At 43.1% G+C, this 17,177-nt stretch overlaps 1 protein-coding gene across 1 annotated transcript in view; it reads right to left on the reverse strand.

The window, feature by feature from the left end:
* Window positions 1-9,866: 9,866 nt before the first annotated feature.
* dipk2ab (divergent protein kinase domain 2Ab) overlaps window positions 9,867-17,177 on the reverse strand; it is a 29,641-nt gene continuing 22,330 nt past the window's right edge. Inside the window, exons 3-4 of the mRNA XM_042510648.2 lie at window positions 16,854-17,157; window positions 9,867-12,334 (exon numbers count right to left, since the gene is read on the reverse strand). Of these exons, the coding sequence (XP_042366582.1) occupies window positions 11,988-12,334; window positions 16,854-17,157 (651 nt within the window). The 3' untranslated portion in view covers window positions 9,867-11,987. The remainder of the gene's footprint in view (window positions 12,335-16,853; window positions 17,158-17,177) is intronic.

The raw sequence follows: 17,177 nt of genomic DNA on the forward strand, positions 1-17,177 counted from the left end.
AGACATGCTTATGTGTACAGCTCAGACCAGATGAACACTGGATTTTTTTGGTTTTGGAAAGAACTTAAAAAAAACACTGCCATCCAAGTTCTCCAAAGATTGACTGGCCTGCTGAGCCTTGTTACAGCTGCTGAGCTATCATTGGATATTTAATGGTTGGGGGAGGGATTTATCCAACACTGACTTGCAAAAGAAGTTTTAAAATTCATCATTTCAGTCATTCAGAATTCATTACTTTTCTGATTTCTATTTTACAACTTTCAACTTGAAATACAAGAGGCAGCTCTCTAGTGAGTAGAAAGATCGTTGAAACTCATGTAAGGGTCAGCTTGACACATAGCTTTTTCTTGCAAGAAACCGTTGTGCGAATGCTGAAAATTGCAGTTTCACCTACATAATTGAATCCAGTGCTGTGACAAGTCCTGTGTATAAAAGGACTCATAACATTTAAAATAACATGGCGTGAAATGCGAGTGCTTAACAGATTCACCACATAACAGGGTGTAAATACCACCTAGAGTCATCCTGCATGGTCCTAATTATTCACCTCAGCAAAGTCTGCATTTACCCTCCACACCTTTTTCTTCCGCTCACTGCTGCTGCAAAGTCTCTGATTGGCCAGTCAAGATCCAATTTATGCAGTATCGCAGTTTCAAGGTCAGACTGTTATACTTTGCTCTTTGGTGCTCAAGTCTCATTCTCCCTTGAGTCTAACTGCCGTGCTGATTTTTGACACCAACTTGTAAAATATGGAGAATGAAACATCAATCTGATCATTTGAACGCAAATTTAAACAACAACACAGATTAGCTGTTAACAGCAAACAATTCGTTGTGTGGAATAATGATAAGAATCTAGTTCTATGAAAAAAATATTGAGTTGAAGGACTGGTTTCAGATGAAAGACAGTTTTTAACTTAAAGCATTTTTTTTCAAAGCCAAACAGGAGTCTATTATAAATGTGTGGGCTGTTGGTGGAGGAAAACAGAGGTCATGTTTTGTCTCAACATTACTCACATGCCCTCTCCCTTTCTCACACACACACACATTTTCGCAAAAGGCAAAACTTGGCAGCCAGACACCATAACTACTCAACAAATTGCTGTCCGGCCTGCTGTTGGCCTGTGCGCATCATGTCTCAGCATTCGAACGACAGCTTTGAATTGCTTATTATGCAGTTTCTCTGGAGTGCTCTGCTTGCACATGCAAGCTGCAATCTCTGTGCAGCAGCAGCTGACTTGGGAAACTGTGGAAATAATTGTCTGTCGTTCCTTGTTGGCTGCTTTGACGTCTGGTGAATCCCTTTGTGGCGCGCTAACAGAGTTGTTTGAAGTCTCTGTCAGTGTGGTAGGGAAGTGGCGTGGCGTGAGTGTGTGCTACATGCTAGCACACATCTGCGGTGCATTCCACAAACCACACAGTGTCAGACTGGCTGGTGGATAGATGAGAGGTTGGAGGGAAGAGCAGGCTGAGCATAATAGCTGCAGGTTTGACCCCAGCAGATGGACAAGACAGCCTCTGAATGGAGATTTGTTTTTTTCAAATATCATCTTGCACTTTCTTTCTGAGACAGGCCAAACGCCCAGACAATGGCAAGCTGTTGTGTCCAGCCAAGCATTTGTTACCATTCAGAGTGCAGGACGTGCTGCTTGATGTCGGACACCGTGAGCATTGTGCTGAAATGCTCTGTTTTGATCTGTTTGTGCAAAAGGCTCTGACTGTGTTTACATAGTGATGTTTTGGACACTTGCTTCTAGCTTTTTTTCCACATGGGATTTTTTGATTTGAGCAAACATATCTGAAGCAGTAATCAAAAAGTAAAGAAAATAAAATGGCCTCAGAAGTCTAAAATCGACCCTAACGATGGTTGTGAGTGTCTGGCATTCATTCAAGCATTGTTTCTGAAATGTTTACTCCTGTTTTGCCTCAAATCAAAGATGTAGAGCGCTGGGAATCTTTGAATAGCTGTAATCAACTTTTCATCAATTTTGTACTTGTCAGGGGGGGACTATTGTTCATGAAACAAATGCTCATTGGTAGAAAAACAAGAGAGGATGCATGTTCTCCCATTGTCCCTAGCCCGTTCTCTCTATTGGAAATAAATAAATTTGACTACAGGAAACTTTATCATGCTGCCTGCAGAGTGCATGCATAGAGGTGCTGTATTTGTACCGAGTGGATCTGCTTCCTGTATGTTGTTAATTCCTTCACAGTCTCACAAGGAATTGAGAAAGAGGGGCAAAATTCTGGGTGAAACTTTCCACCGTGTTATCAGCTTTAGCCGCATGTCAGTCAAAGCCAGCGACAGTCATCAGAGAAAATGTTCCATTTTGTCCACTCAAGTGTCACTAAGTGATGGATGCCTCCAGAGCGAGGCGGGCTGCAGCTCTGCAGCTGCCTGCGGAGCAAATGTGAAAAGCACCAAGGATTTTAGCACTGCTTTTCACAGGCATAGCGGAGATGCCATGTGAGGTCACAGAGGAGTAAATATAGCCCCAAGAGAGTGTTAAAGACCTCGAACTGAGTCCAGGGTCATGTCAGATGTGCTGTCCTTTCTGTGCACTGGAGGGCAGATAAACTAGGCAGATCATTTGGGTACACCAACAAGGGTAAGACAGGTGAAGGGGAAGCAACGGGCTCAATATCTTAGTGAATCAAGCTCGTATACACTGTGTGATTTTGGGCTGTCCCGGGCAAAAGATGACCATCATGACTAAGCATGTCAATATCTTTGGTCATGGCTCTAAAACGGTGTACCTAAATTGCACAGTGAGAGGTTCAAGGATGGCAGTTTTCACGGTCTTGCAATCGAAGAAAGCCTTGGATAAAATTCTGACAGTGTCAGAAATTTGGGATGACCATCTCACTCTGACTGCTGTTATGACCTACATCTACCAAACAACCAATGGAAATGCAGCATTTAATGATGCACTGATCAGTGCCACACTGTGGCACATCAATAACTTCGAGCTTTCGTTGCAAAATTGGCATGCAAAGTTGGTCTTCTTTACCCAGCCACAACGGCATCCACATCGTCTTCCTCCACTTCAGACTTTTTTTGACACACATAAATGCCAATATAGTGAGGGCTGGATTCATGTTTGTTTTCATTTTCTCTCACCACTATAGCAGCATAGATGGTTGACGTACGCTGACACCATTTCATTCTCGAGTATTGATGCTGATGGATGTACGTCATTGCCTGCGATAGATGATGTCATCGCCCAGTCTACATACATCAAACTTTATTTCATACCCAAGTTCATAAGATCTATGTCGCACTGTGTTGCTTGCACTGAACTTGTAAGATGACTAAAATCTGACAGTCTGTAGGAGGCTTTAAAGGATTTTTTCATGCATGCAGTTCAGTCTGTTCATATAGACATGTATGATTTGTCTTTGTGACTGTGATGTCCCGCCCCGCCAACATCCTGCAGCCTCCCTCTGAAGTGGAAGCGTGAATAGTTACTGCAATCAGTGCAAATGTCACCTAGTATCATCTCCAACTTGCTAAATGCTTATTACATCTTGTCTGAGTCACAGCGTACCATATGGCAAATGATAAGATAAAAAAAAAGTGTCTTAGCTTTGCTCTGAAAGATACATTGAAATAAAGCCCCGATTTTGAACAGATGTGCACATCAGAATTTGATTCATTGGACGAGGATGTGCGATTGGCATTCTCCGCTATCTCGACTGCCGGTGCTCGTACTGATCTGCTTGCACGGTGGATAATATGTTGTCTTTAGCGGGGATGAATACAAGCCCGGATAAGTGAGTCTGCTGAATAAATGATGTTTATAATCATAGCCCTGGGTGTCAGCTAATGTGCCTGGGGAGACGGGGGTGGGGAGTGGGGGTTGGGAGATGAGTTCCAATCATCTGTCCAAGCAAGCCCCTCCAAGGCAGATGATAATGTGGGTCTAAACTGCTGCACGGGTGGGTAATGGGATTGTGTGCACGCTGGTCTCCTGCTGGATAAGCTCCCCTGATAGCGCCGCTGACCTCCTCTCTGATAGCTGGGACGGGGAGTTGGAGCACAGCTATATTTGTTGTGTGTGTGTGTGTTTAGGTATCATATACGAGACAAAAGGGTGACGGTGGGTGTGCCGGTGGGGAGGTGATAAGGTAGGAGGCGTACTCATTTCACCAGCCTGAAAATAAGGGAGAAGAACAAATAAAAGTAAGGGAGGACAGTTCAGAAATAAAGGCTCAGGAGGGGTCATGTTTGCTGTGATTAAACTTCGGTGAGATTTCAGTTGAGGTCTCACCGAGTCACCAGTAATCAAAGTTCAAGGAGGATTTTTGTTCTGGTATCTTCAGGAAAGAGATGAAATTGTAAGGATTTTAATTATGAAGCAGCGAAAAAAACACCATTTAAACACTTTTTTAAAAAGTGAGTCATATTTGGCTCCATGCAAATGAGCAGTTTCCGCCACCCTCCTGTATTTGTCATCTCTTTCAGTTAGTTTCAACTTGTGACCGTTGTTCCTCTTTGTGATTGCAGCCTGTCTCAGTTGGCCAGTGTTGCAATCATTTTTTTAGTTCTTTTTGACATATTGAGTAATTTTGCAATTTCTCTGATTTGGACACAGATGATTTGTCCTCTTTGGTTGCCTCACGTTCCTTTGAAAACTTGAATATCACACTGCTGAGTGCCAGACCTTCTCAGTGGGTGACGTATGGAGTTGATAAGCATTCAGCTGAATATAACGCACCATTCAAAATGTGATTAATTTAAAGTAATCATTTTTCTTGAACTTCAAAGGTCATAATGTGAGGTGAAGCCTGGCAGTGTACTGTGTATATATATGAAGTTTTCCAAAGCTTCCATGGTAACTGGCTGTCATTGTTCAGTGGAGACAGTGGTCTCCAAAAACATGGCCCGGGGGGCCCTGGTGAAAATACTCAGAGGCTGATATTATTGTCTTTAAAAGGGCTTTGGTGCACTTACTTTCTAAGCTAGTGTGAAGGTAGTGGTATCGTGTGATAGAAGAAAACCGATGGTATCAACAACCAGTGTAGACATAGCTTCTTGAGCAGGGCCAAGGTTTAAGAAATACTGAGGTCCAAAAAAAATGAAAACCGAGCTTGCTATGAAGGTCAGAGGGCATTTCCCTAACTAATTAGATAATTTTTCTTGACGTCACCTCACTTGACGAATCTCGCTCGCATCAATCGTTTTCTATTCCTCCTGGATTTCCTGTCATACTGCGCATATCACCCCAATACCCAAGAACCACTGCGTTTACCGAAGACTGCACATTGACAAAATGAGCATTCACCTCACCACTGACACACACACACACACACACACACACACACACACACACACACACTGTTATCAAAGGAACAAGTTGCTCATTCTCTCTGCGTCATCTTTGCCACACATAAGTAAAGTTATTTCTAGGTATTCCCCCCCCCCCAGAAAAAATACCAAAGTCCTGACCTCATTGACCTCAACAGTCGTTACAGGCTTGTTCTTTAGAGCGGGGCCAAATATACCATAAAGTTAAGCTGAGTTTTGGCAAGGGAACAACTGAGTTGGGATGAGAATGAGTTGGACTCATCCTGAAGCCCCTTGGCCTTTAATAACAAGATTTGGACTCTGTTTCAGCGCCTTCTGATGTCAAAATGTGCAGGACTAGAAAATTAAGTTAGTAAAGACAACCTGGCTCCCATGATGCCTTTTGGTCCTTTTCAAGCGAACTGTCGCCATGTTTTCAAACAACGAATAACTTCAGCTGGGCTATTTGTGTCGGGCTGAAGTGTGAGACAGCTTTAAAAGGAAAAAAAAAAGAAGCTTCAGAACCAGAGCGCTATCTAAATGAGGCATAATAGATGTGAGAGTGACATAACCATGTTGAAGGGATGTAAGCAGCCTGACAGGAACATTGCTTCTAGCAACTCCTGTGTTGCATTAGTGATGATTTTCCAGGAGGCGCTCACAAAGAGTCTTCAGAGCGCTCTCCTGAGCCCCAGCCAAACCCGGAAAAGCCCCAAAACAACAGGCCATGTGCACACAGGCAAGCGCTCCCTGACACAGCTTCACACGTTGTTATTCATAACCCACCCTCAACACTGGCCAAATCTATTTCCCCCCACTTCTAAAAAAAATATAGGTCATTCTGGTTCTAAAAATGGCTGCCTCTCCCTGGGGCTTGCCAGAGCATGAAATAGACTTTACATCACGTTAGCCAAGCAACAGCAACCAAGAAACTTTCCTTTTTTTTTGTCGTTGCTCATTTTTCATCCCCTTTTGTTGCTGTAATCTAACATATGGTGGTTCTCTCACTCTCCCCTCCTCTCTTTCAGTTTATGACCTGAATAAGATATCAGCAGTTTGCCAGGTTTGGAATATGACAGGCGAGGCTAAAGTCATGTAGAGATTTAGATAATATGGTTGCGGAACACTTTACAATGCTTTCCACCTCTGCCTTTTCAGACTTCCCCCGTGCTGATAAGCAGGAATTCGGGGGTGGATTTCAAAACGCTTTGGATTTGCAAAGTGCCTGCTGATATGGCGAAGGGAGTCACATGACAGGCAGCACAATTACTTCCTACCTGTTTATAATGCTACCTATCCCCTCAGCCAGCGGCAGATGAATTACAACAATATCCACTCTTCCTCTTGGTGGTGGCTGCAAGGCACAATGTGCAAAAATAAGCCGCTCTCGCCTCCATTGTGGCTTTGACAAGTTAGACTGAAATTTATGGAGGCAAACTCAGCAAATTAGATAATGCAGTGAGGAAATTTCTGGTGAAATTTAGAGTTTACACATATCCAGATGCTCTTCCTCCACAACCATATTGTCTCATTTTAGTGTTTTTTTTCCACCTCCTACCTCTCTATGTCCAATGCATAAACTCCCTTGTGGCTGTCCCCTGAAATGGCCTCATGTTTATTTAAACTTAGAGGGGTGGCAGTGGAGCGCCTGGTGCCCCATTCGTTTTCTGTGGTGTTTTCTTATAGCCAGCCAACCTTGGAGCCATTCATCAGCCGGGCTAAGTGTAGCTACAGCGCAGAGGGCTAAACAGCACTTCACCACAATGAGTGTGACATCAACTCTCCACACAAACCAGCGGGTGTGTCAAAGAGAAGCACAATTACAGAGGGGAAATAGAAGGGAAGAGGTGGAGAAATGACCATAAAGAGAGAGAGACAAGGAAAAAAATGAGAAAGAGAGGGAGAAAAAGAGAGGCAAAGAGTGTCAGTCATGTAGCTTCTAATTTTGGTTCTGGCTTGAGCACTACTTTGTTCCACCACGGGCTTTTATGCTACGAGCATGAGCTGGCTCAAGACAGACAGAGAGAGAGACAGAAGAGGTATTGAATTAGCAGAGACCACACTCCACACACACACCCAAAAATACCATGCACTCACACACACACACACACACACACACACACACACACACACACACACGCACAATAATGAGTAGGAAAAGAGTTCAGTTCAGAAATAATGTGGTGTTGAGTATTTTGGCATGTCAGTGAGCATACAAATACTGTTCGTCTTGAGTTGTCTTGTGTGCTTCCGACTTGAATTAAATCTCCTCTGAATGTTAAGATTTTAAAATTCAATTTCCTTGTATATATTATGCAACACAAAATAATGAGTAGAAAAATATTTTAGTTCAGAAAATAAAGTTGCAGTGAATGATTTGGCATGTGCGTGAGCATACAGTTTGTCTTGTGTTGTTCAAGAATTAAAGCTCCTCTGGATGTTTTACAATGTAATCTAATTTTCTTTTGAGTATTTCACAACTACGACGGAGGATTATGACCATGTTAAAGGGAAAAAAGTTAGATTTCTTAAATTAAGTCATAATATTACAAGAATTAATTCGTAATTTCGAGAATAAAGTCGTAATATTATGAGAATAAAGCCGTAATTTTAGAGCACAGGTCAACACAATACTTGTTGACTGTGTGTGGCACGGCACAACACCAGGGACAGTGGTTGCCAAGGAGGCTGCCTGTGCAATTACTACTTTTCTTGTAAAAATATGACTTTTTTTTCTCATAAAATCCCGACTTTATTCTCATAATATTGTGTCTTTTTTCTCATAATATTCCAATTTTTTCTCTAAGTCTAGGAAAAAAAAATTCTCAATGTGGCTCTAAAACTCCATCGTATATGCAATGAAAAATGATCTCTTCACATGTGGCGTTTGTGTGTAGTTTACTTTATTGCTTCCTTAGCAATGTTTTAGCAACGCCACAGTAACAACAAAAGTCACATCATGCCATTTGAAAAGTTTATCACTAACTGTAATTGTTTGTGTTGTTACACTAGAAATTTGTTTTGGTAAATAGCCAACATTAGATGTTACTTACCAGTCTAAAGAAAGTTCAGCATCAAAACGCATCTTTTTACTCTCCAAGGGCTGTCTCCAGTGTTGGAAAGCCACACCAATATTTACTCTAGTTTTGCTTCTTCTTACATCACCTCTTTTCTTTGTTGCGATACATTGCTTCTTTCTGCGAGCTGCTTGTGATTGGGATAACGGTTGTTTTCCTGGAGCATCTGCCATTGCTGTGTTTCTTTAACACAAACTAATTCACTGAGACTGTAACTTCTATGCTGTATTCATTGACTTTATGCTCTGGCCGGCTCAGCAATAATAACAATAATAATAATAATAATAATAATAAATTTAATTTATAACGCACTTTACATTTAGCAAAATCTCAAAGTGCAATCACCTCATAGGCCAGGATGTATTATTACAGCAAGGGACAGCCCGTCCCTGGTTGCTTAGCAGTGTATAACTCTGCAATACAGCACATACGCATCGTGGAAATAATGTCAAAGGTATTACTTCTTCCCACTGTTAATAGGGTTAGTTCCTTTTTTGAATGTTTTAAACTAACATTATGTCCAGCGATTGTGCCAAATATACAGACTGGCAAGGCAGCATAACAGTACAATATTCCCACCTTGTTTAGGCAGTGTGACATGAAATATATAGAGAAAGAAAAGCTATTGAATTAACAGCAACCCCACTCCACACACATCCAAAATACTATGCACACACACAAAATAATGAGTCCAAAAAAAGTTTTGTGAAAAAAAATGGCGGTGAGTATTTTGGCATGTGCGTGTGCATGCACGTGTTTTTTTCTAGTGTTTTACAATTAAAGCTCTTTTGAATACTTTAAAATGTAATCTTATTTCCTTGTGAATATTTTGAAACACAGCCACAGTAAACTGATCCCACCCAAATGTGGATAAAAGGGAAGGAATCGCATCCTAGCTGAGTGGAGAGCACAACAGCTTTTATGCTACAAGCATGAGCTGGCTCAAGACAGACAGAGGAACTATTAAATTAGCAGAGACCACACTCCACACACACCCAAAATACCTTGCACACACACATAATGATGAGAACAAAAAGAGTTTAATTTTAAAATAAAGTGGTGATGAGTATTTTGGCATGTGCGTGAGCATACGAATAGTGTTTGTGTTGTGTTTTTTAGAATTAAAGCTTCTCTAAATGTTAAGCCTTTAAAATGTAATTTCCTTGTGAATATTTCGCAACACAGCCACAGCAAAGTGTTATAAAAATGATCTCCCCAAATATGGATAAAAGAGAAGGACTTGCATCCTAGCTGAGTAGAGAGCACAACAAAGAGAGCTCGGGCTAGGATCCAAATTAGAGGAAAGATGAAGATATGAAAAGATCAAAACCGAGAAGGAGGAATGAGAAAAAAGGAATAGGAATTGGCAAACACCGACATCCAGCTGTGCCACACTGAATCAAATTTTAAAGGCAATATGAACTGCAGCCAAAATTTCCTGTAACTTACATGGAAATAATAAAAAAGAAGACTGAGACGGAATCAAAAAGAGTCCACACAGAGTGTAAGTGTATATATCTATATATATATATATATATCTTCATTTATTTTTAATATTTAAACCCACTAAAAGTTGTAAATACAACTTTTGAATGAAAGGCACAGGAAAAATCAGACAATGCTGATATAATACTCAAAAGAAAATTACAGTACAAAAGTGGACAGTTAGTTACGCACGTACAGATCCCTCCAGGTTCAGTGTCCTCCATACAAGGGGAAACAGAAATATATTGGACACAACAAAGGAAAACCAGAAATCCACAAGCCAAACTTCTTGTTATTGCTTTTCCTAACTGACAGAGGTCAAGCCAGCTTCCCGGGTCTTGCAAAAGGCCAAAAAAGCAACCGCCGTGCTTTCTATTTTCCCCTGTAGATAAATTGGCTCATATTTACTTGAATATCCGTCTGTCTGTTGACCGTGCTACACACCACTCCACTGGGAATTTAGCGTCTGATTCACAACATCAAGACACACGAAACATAAAACATATGGAGCCAAAGAAGGGACTGTTTTTTTTTTAAGAGTTAAGATCTCTCAGAATCCATTACCAAATGAGCCTGTATTTGTTATTACCCTTTAATTCGTTGGTCCGCTGAGTGTAAAATCAACCCGACCTCTAAGTGGTGCCGAGTGTTTAAATATTCAACAGAAATTTCTGGGCTGCAAAATTTCAAAGTGAAGGTCCGAAGCCTGTTTCTGGAGCAAGGAGGTAATTTAGGCTATCTTCATTTCCCCTTTTTAACATTTACTTGATAGAGCTTTACTGCGCTCAACACTAGTGGGAGAAGTTTGACAATAGGATTCATTTATCAGTTACAGACATTTAAAAGAGAATTTGGCGCTGGAGGCCACTGCTACGCTATTTTATTGTGTTTTCGAGTCCTCTTAAGAATCACTTCATTTCCCTCTTTTATTTAGTTGAGATGGGTTTTTTTATGTTGTTGAAGTTAAGCATGCCTATTTGATCATTTACCAATTGTATGGGAGGTTAAAAAGCTGGTGGGGCTGTGTGACATTAATTACACCCAATCTTTGACTCACATACATGTTTTGGTTCTTAAAGAAAAAAATGACACCATATGCAGGCTCATATATGCTTGTTCACACACTGTTTTGGACAGCTCTATTGGGGGACAACTGGAGGGAAAGGTGCCGTCACTCTGTACTGCTCAGGGTACTTAATATTACATATAGCCTCTTTGGTATAGGCACATCTTCATCAAGGGACCACCACTGTCCAATTATTCCCATCCCCTTTCCTATGTGCAGCTCTCTCACTCTCTGTCTCCTATTGAAAAAGGGGGGAAAACACACTTAGAAAAAAAAAGAGATGATTGCCACAATCCTGGAACCTGGAAATCAAGTGACTGATTGGAGTAGCAGGAAATTAGACTTATATAGCCGTCAAGGGTTTTCTTTTTCTCCTGCATGGACCCCCAACTCCCTGCCTCTCCTCTCTACCTGCTGTAGCTTGGCCTTCGCTGCTGCCTGACAGCAGGAGATTCATGCTACCTCCGCCTTCCCCGCAGCCATGCTACAGAGGAACAAAAAAAGCAATGGCACAGCAAAAATGTAAACGCATCAACGTACTTAAATTCAGCCCTGAATAAGAAAAAAAACAAGAGATCCTAGGGGCAAAATGAAACAGGTGTTAAGAGTCGATGTTATAAAACACAACAGTTCTGATGGATTGAGAGTGAACAGGAGGATGAATGCTGTCGATGTTGCTGCTCTTGTTGCTCTGGTCTGCGGTAGCATAGTTCCAGTGCAGGATGCGTGTACCAGAGCCCTTTCTCACCTCCCTCCCCAAAGATGGCAGCCCACCCTGGGAGACGAGAGGTTACCTCTATCCCCTCTCTATCCCGGTTCTCACCAGAATCTCGTAGCGCCACACTCCACTTTCACACCGGAGCAAAGTCAGGTAAAAGCTACAGCTTAAACAAATCTGCTTTGAAGTTTTGATTCTTACACTTCCTGATGCAAGACCTCTAACACCTCCCTGCTCCGGCGCACAAAAGCGAAGCGAATGACATCATGTACAAGAACCAGGATCTCGAGAGTTCGGAGATAAAGAGTACAGGATCCAGTCTTTCAGTGCGTCGGGCTAACGCCGACTCCATTCATTACCTGGCCGTAGCGGAGGAGGAAGCGGCAGCTAGCTGTGTGAGATATTCACGCAGTTCCTTGGCCGCCTGGAAGCGGCCGTAGCGCTTTTTGGGTTTGGTGCACTCGTCCAACAGTGCCTCGAGTTGTCCATCTTTGGCTATGTGGGCGGGGGGGTCGTGGAGGAGGCCTCCAGTGGTGCCCCGCCACGTAGCGTACCGCGACAGCAGGTTCTGGCACACAGCATAGTAGTTGTGGTCCACTGTGACCCTGGAACATAAGGAGTCCTTGGAGAAAGACAGGCAGGCCTCTCTGTCGCACTCCTCAAAGCGGCTCTCGTACCACACGTCATAGTTTTCTGGCTTGTCTGCAGGGAGACGGAGAGACAGTTAAATGAACACTGCAGTAAAACCATACTGATCATAAAAAACAGTCAATAATATTAATAGAGTCGTAGGTGCATAACATTCATTTCAAATATATAAAAGCGTTTATTGGGTCATAAGCTTGTTTCTTGCAGCCTTCATCAGGTGAATATGTAATAAGGTCGGATGTGTGGGTCTTGCAAACAGAGGTGTCCTGGTTTTATTATAGAGCAACATCCATTTATGTGTTTTTTGCACATAGCTTCGGAGTTCAAACCAGCCTGCAGTTTTTTATAGCTTCTCAGATATTCCTTTTTGCAAATGTGGAGCTATACAAGGGAAATTTAAGGCAAAACTGATTTTAAGATATTGCAGCCAACTGTTTGTTTCAAAAACTATTTTTCAAAGGTTTGTGCAAATTATTAGCCAAGAAATAAACCTGACCAGAAGCCGACAGGGCCGAGGTGCCACATTTGACACCCCAGGGGCCCTAACAGGAAATTCTTCCTCAAAGCACACAGCCAAACAACTCATCCGCAGTTTCATTTGACAGAAATGAACCACTTTCCAGATTTATTGAGCAAATAAAATTCTTTCTCCAGCTCATTTCACATTGCTTTTTCTCTTTAGAGGATTGTGCTGGGAAAGGAGGGAGCCAAGAAAATAACCTGGAATGATGAGGGAGAGCTATTGGTTTGTGCATTAAAAAGCAGATCGATAACATTGTTGGGAGGGGTGGTGGCGGGGGGGCGGACCCAGAGGATGCAAACACATAATCAGTGTATCAGCGTTGTAATGCACTTCTCTTCTGACTCATCAGAACAACTCAATCAAACATCCAACGCTGCCCTGTTAGCAAGGGGGCCCCTGTGGCCTCCACGAAGAGGAGGGGCACATCAACCTCAATCAGAGAGGGTGATGGAGATGGATCTGCCTGTGTATGCTCGCCACGAGCGTGCGTGAACATACGCATATAAAAGATATACGCGCACAAGAAGCAAGGTGAGGTGAAAGCAATTAATGTTTCAGAGCTGGCCATGCATCATCACACCTCAGCACTGATTGACAGATGGCATCGGGAGAGTGTCCCATTCTTGTTCACTCGCACACACACACACAGACAAACACACACACACACACACACACACACACACACACACACACACACACACACACACACACACACACACACACTGCAGTCAGACAGAACGCCTAAAAAGAACAAGCAGGGAGGAGAAGGTTCATACTCAAGGACAAAGATGTGCACAGCAAAAAAAAAAAATACTTTAAGACTCCACTAAAGGCTAAAAGAAGTCTGAGGTCTATTTACGTGCACCCCGATCCCCCCTGTTGCACCCTTACAGCCGGCCTGAGCGTAACAAAGCCAGAACATTTCCAAAGCAAACGAAATAATTTCCAATTCAAATGAGTGGGAGAGCAGTGGACGAAGCAGACCGCCTAGCATCTCTCGTCTCCTGCACCTCCCATGTTAAGGAGCTTAGGTCGAACTTGTATACATTCACCTCACTCCTCTGCCTTCCCAGGGCTACAGTGAGAAGGGACACTGGGCCTGAAATGCTTGTTAGCGTGGCCTTACTAGTGGCATTCAAGAGTACGAGCTGGTTTTAACAATGCATGCCTGTGTTAGAGTGCATTATTGAATGTGAGAGAGAGAGGACTGTGTGCGTGTGTGAGTGTTTCAAGTGCTGTTGCATTTGTGTGTGTTTGTGTAAGCCAGGGAGCGATCGTGTCGGGGAGAGAGGAGAATGAGAGTGAGTGAAGTGTGTGTTACATTATACAGCATGTGTTCCCAAAAACCACTGGGGGTGAAACCATCCTCAAACACTATAAACTCAATGATGGGGAATGGCTCCTTTCGCACCACTGGACTGTACAAACACACGGCGCGCGGCACAACTTGAACACGGCATGCGTTTTATCTCGCGCCGAAACCCGCCGCATCAATATGGATGCCCCTAACGAGAGGGTGGAACTGTGCGTGAGCTTTCTGCGTGTTTTGATTTGCAAATCAATTGGCCTCAGTTTAGACTGATGAGATTCGCGCCACACACTTTAACTCGCTTTTCAATCTCGGGCTCTAATTGCAAGGATTGGATTCTCTGCTTGGGGAGCCTTGGGGAGGTTACGGCGGCCTATTTCCTGCTGCTGTCCGACACATGGCCGTGACCTCGTAATACTCATTACCGCCGTCATCCCTCTTCCTCATGCTGCGGCCCCGGCTCTTGGCACACACACAAACAGATCAGACACACAAACACGCGAGATACACGTAAACATTCTTGAGGCTTAAACTCTGAATGGCCAGGGTAAGCAGCTTGAGTTGTCAAGCTCTAAATGTGTCGGCCAGACAAAAGGGAGTCTCAACCTGGATTGTGCTTCAGGACTTGCAAAGGGCTACGGTGACAGGGTGGAAAATTGCAGCTACTGGCAATAAGGTGAATATACACACACCAACATAATCGTGCAGGAAATCAAGTACAAACTCAAGGGGAAAAACTACGGGGCATGCTGGGGTGCCTTGACATGTTACATCTATATGCGGTTTTCTGGTGTCAGATCTTGTAATTTGGCAAAGCGGCACTTTATCTCAAGATAAATTCATAACAATTCTTCCCCTCCAACCAAAAAAGAAAAGGACATACACACCCTCCTTTTGGCACACACACACACCCAGACAATAGTTCATATCTGTCACAGGGCACAATGGTGGAACCTCAACACCTAGCGACACAACAGTTTATCACTTTAATAGGATTTCTGCAGGAAGGGATAAATCTAAGAGCCTGACTGGGTGGTCGTCCCTCTCTTTGAAGTAGCCCCAGGAAGGAGGACTGAGGGCTAGCAAACTGCCACACTGAGTGCGTGATGTATAGCTCTCTCTGTCCTTGTTATGAGGTTTATTCTGAGAGGCAAAAGAAAAAAAAAACTAGGGCAACGGAGATGGCTTGTTATCTGAACTATCTTTGCTTTGATGGGGACGAGTGTGTCGGAGGCGCAAGGGGTGCTGGAGGGGTGTATTCTTAGATGAGAAGAGGCTTTGAGAACGTGCAAATTTGGCCACAGCCATCTGTCCCTTGAGACCTTTTCTCGAACCTTCATCACTGCCTCGTGAGATGGAATTGGTGGTTATAGTTTTGAGTTCAAGCTGTGGTCAGTTTTTGAATCACATTTTGGTTTTTGATGAAGTCTGTGATAAACTGTTTGAGAGGATGAAGAACTGCCTAAGTAATGTTAATAATACCATAATTGATTAATCGTTGCTTTTTTACAGTTATGGAGAAACATCAATCTTCCAGAAGTAAAGTAGAATTACCACCTCGTGGTTGTTTGCCTTTGCTTACCAATTAAGTGTTAGTTTACATCCATGTGTGTCAAGACTTATACCTAACCATGACAATAGGCAACGCTGGAGATTGAAATCATCAGTGTGAGACCCCTCAGTCGATTGAGATTCCTTCAAGTCAAGCAGCTGTTTCTTTTGTTTTTTGTTAGTCAATCAGTGTACTGCCGGGGACTTTTTGGTCCCCAGATGTAGCTGCAGAGTGAGCGCTCTTAGCCTTCAGGCTGCTCTTCGGTACAGGAAGCTGTGGACTCCGACATAAAGTGAGTCTGAGTGAGACGGAGGCAGGAGAGGCTTATGGCATTATGACCAGAAAAGTGTTTTTTGGGAACACTATGATGTCACGGTGATGCTGACCTTTGGCCTTTTGGATATTAAATGTCATCACTTTATTGTTTTATCCTATTAACCCTTTGAAACCTGGATGGACATTAGTTTTCTTGTGCAGTGTTCAGACCCTCTCACAAGCTCTTTGACCCTTTGAAACCTGAGCAAAATTTGTTTGATTGCTTTTACAAACATGGGGGGAGCAAGGACCAACTTAGCAAAAAATATCCCACAGATTGCAAGAAATCAAACCATTTTGCTCAGGTGCCAAAGGGTTAATTAGGGTATGAATTACTGAGTTATGGCCAAACAAATGTTTTGCGATGTCACAGTTACCTCTGACCACCAAATTCATTTCAGTTTGTTGTTGAGTCCATGTGGACGTTTGTTCCAAATTAAAAAAAAAAAAAAAAAAATCACTCAAGGCTCTTAATATGGCGTTCACTCGGGCCATTGCTGGCGCAGGTGTGGAGCCATGGAAACCACCAGTAACAACTTTATAATTTGAGCCTTGTGTAGTCTTAAGTGTTTATATAAATACTGTTCTGTAAAAATGAGCAGCATTTATCTTCTTATGTAGTTCCAGAGGTGGTAATGTTTAAGGTGCAAGACACATGGAATTGTCATAGCAACTGGGGGAATAGCAACTGACATATGGACACACACACACACACACACACACACACACACCCACACACACACCCACCCACACACCCACACACACACACACACACCCACACACACACACACCCACACACACACACACACACACACACACACACACACACAGCATATATGTGTGGGTTCAGATAACAATGGACTCTGCCACTCACTCTGCTTAATCAGCCTTTTGTCTGCCACCAGAACATTCTCAGCATCAACGACGATGACCTTTCCGTCGCGTGGGCCGACCGCAAAGTTATCGAAGCTGACATCGAGCAGGTAGAGGGCAAACTCAAAGTCGTTGTTGGTGAGCTGCTCTGCAATGTCCATGAGCTGGCGCGCCAAGTCTACCCTCTTCTCCCAGGGTGCATTGTAGAAACTCCACAGCTCCTCGCCCACGTAGTTGACAGCTACCATGCGCCCACACGCTCCCAGGTACTTGGCGAATGGCCACCCTTCGTCTGACGGAAAGCTCTGGGAAGGAGAAACAGATG

Source organism: Plectropomus leopardus, chromosome 21 (assembly GCF_026936395.1).
Source record: "Plectropomus leopardus strain MGB_pleo_1.0 chromosome 21, ASM2693639v1, whole genome shotgun sequence".
NCBI lineage: Eukaryota > Metazoa > Chordata > Actinopteri > Perciformes > Serranidae > Plectropomus > Plectropomus leopardus.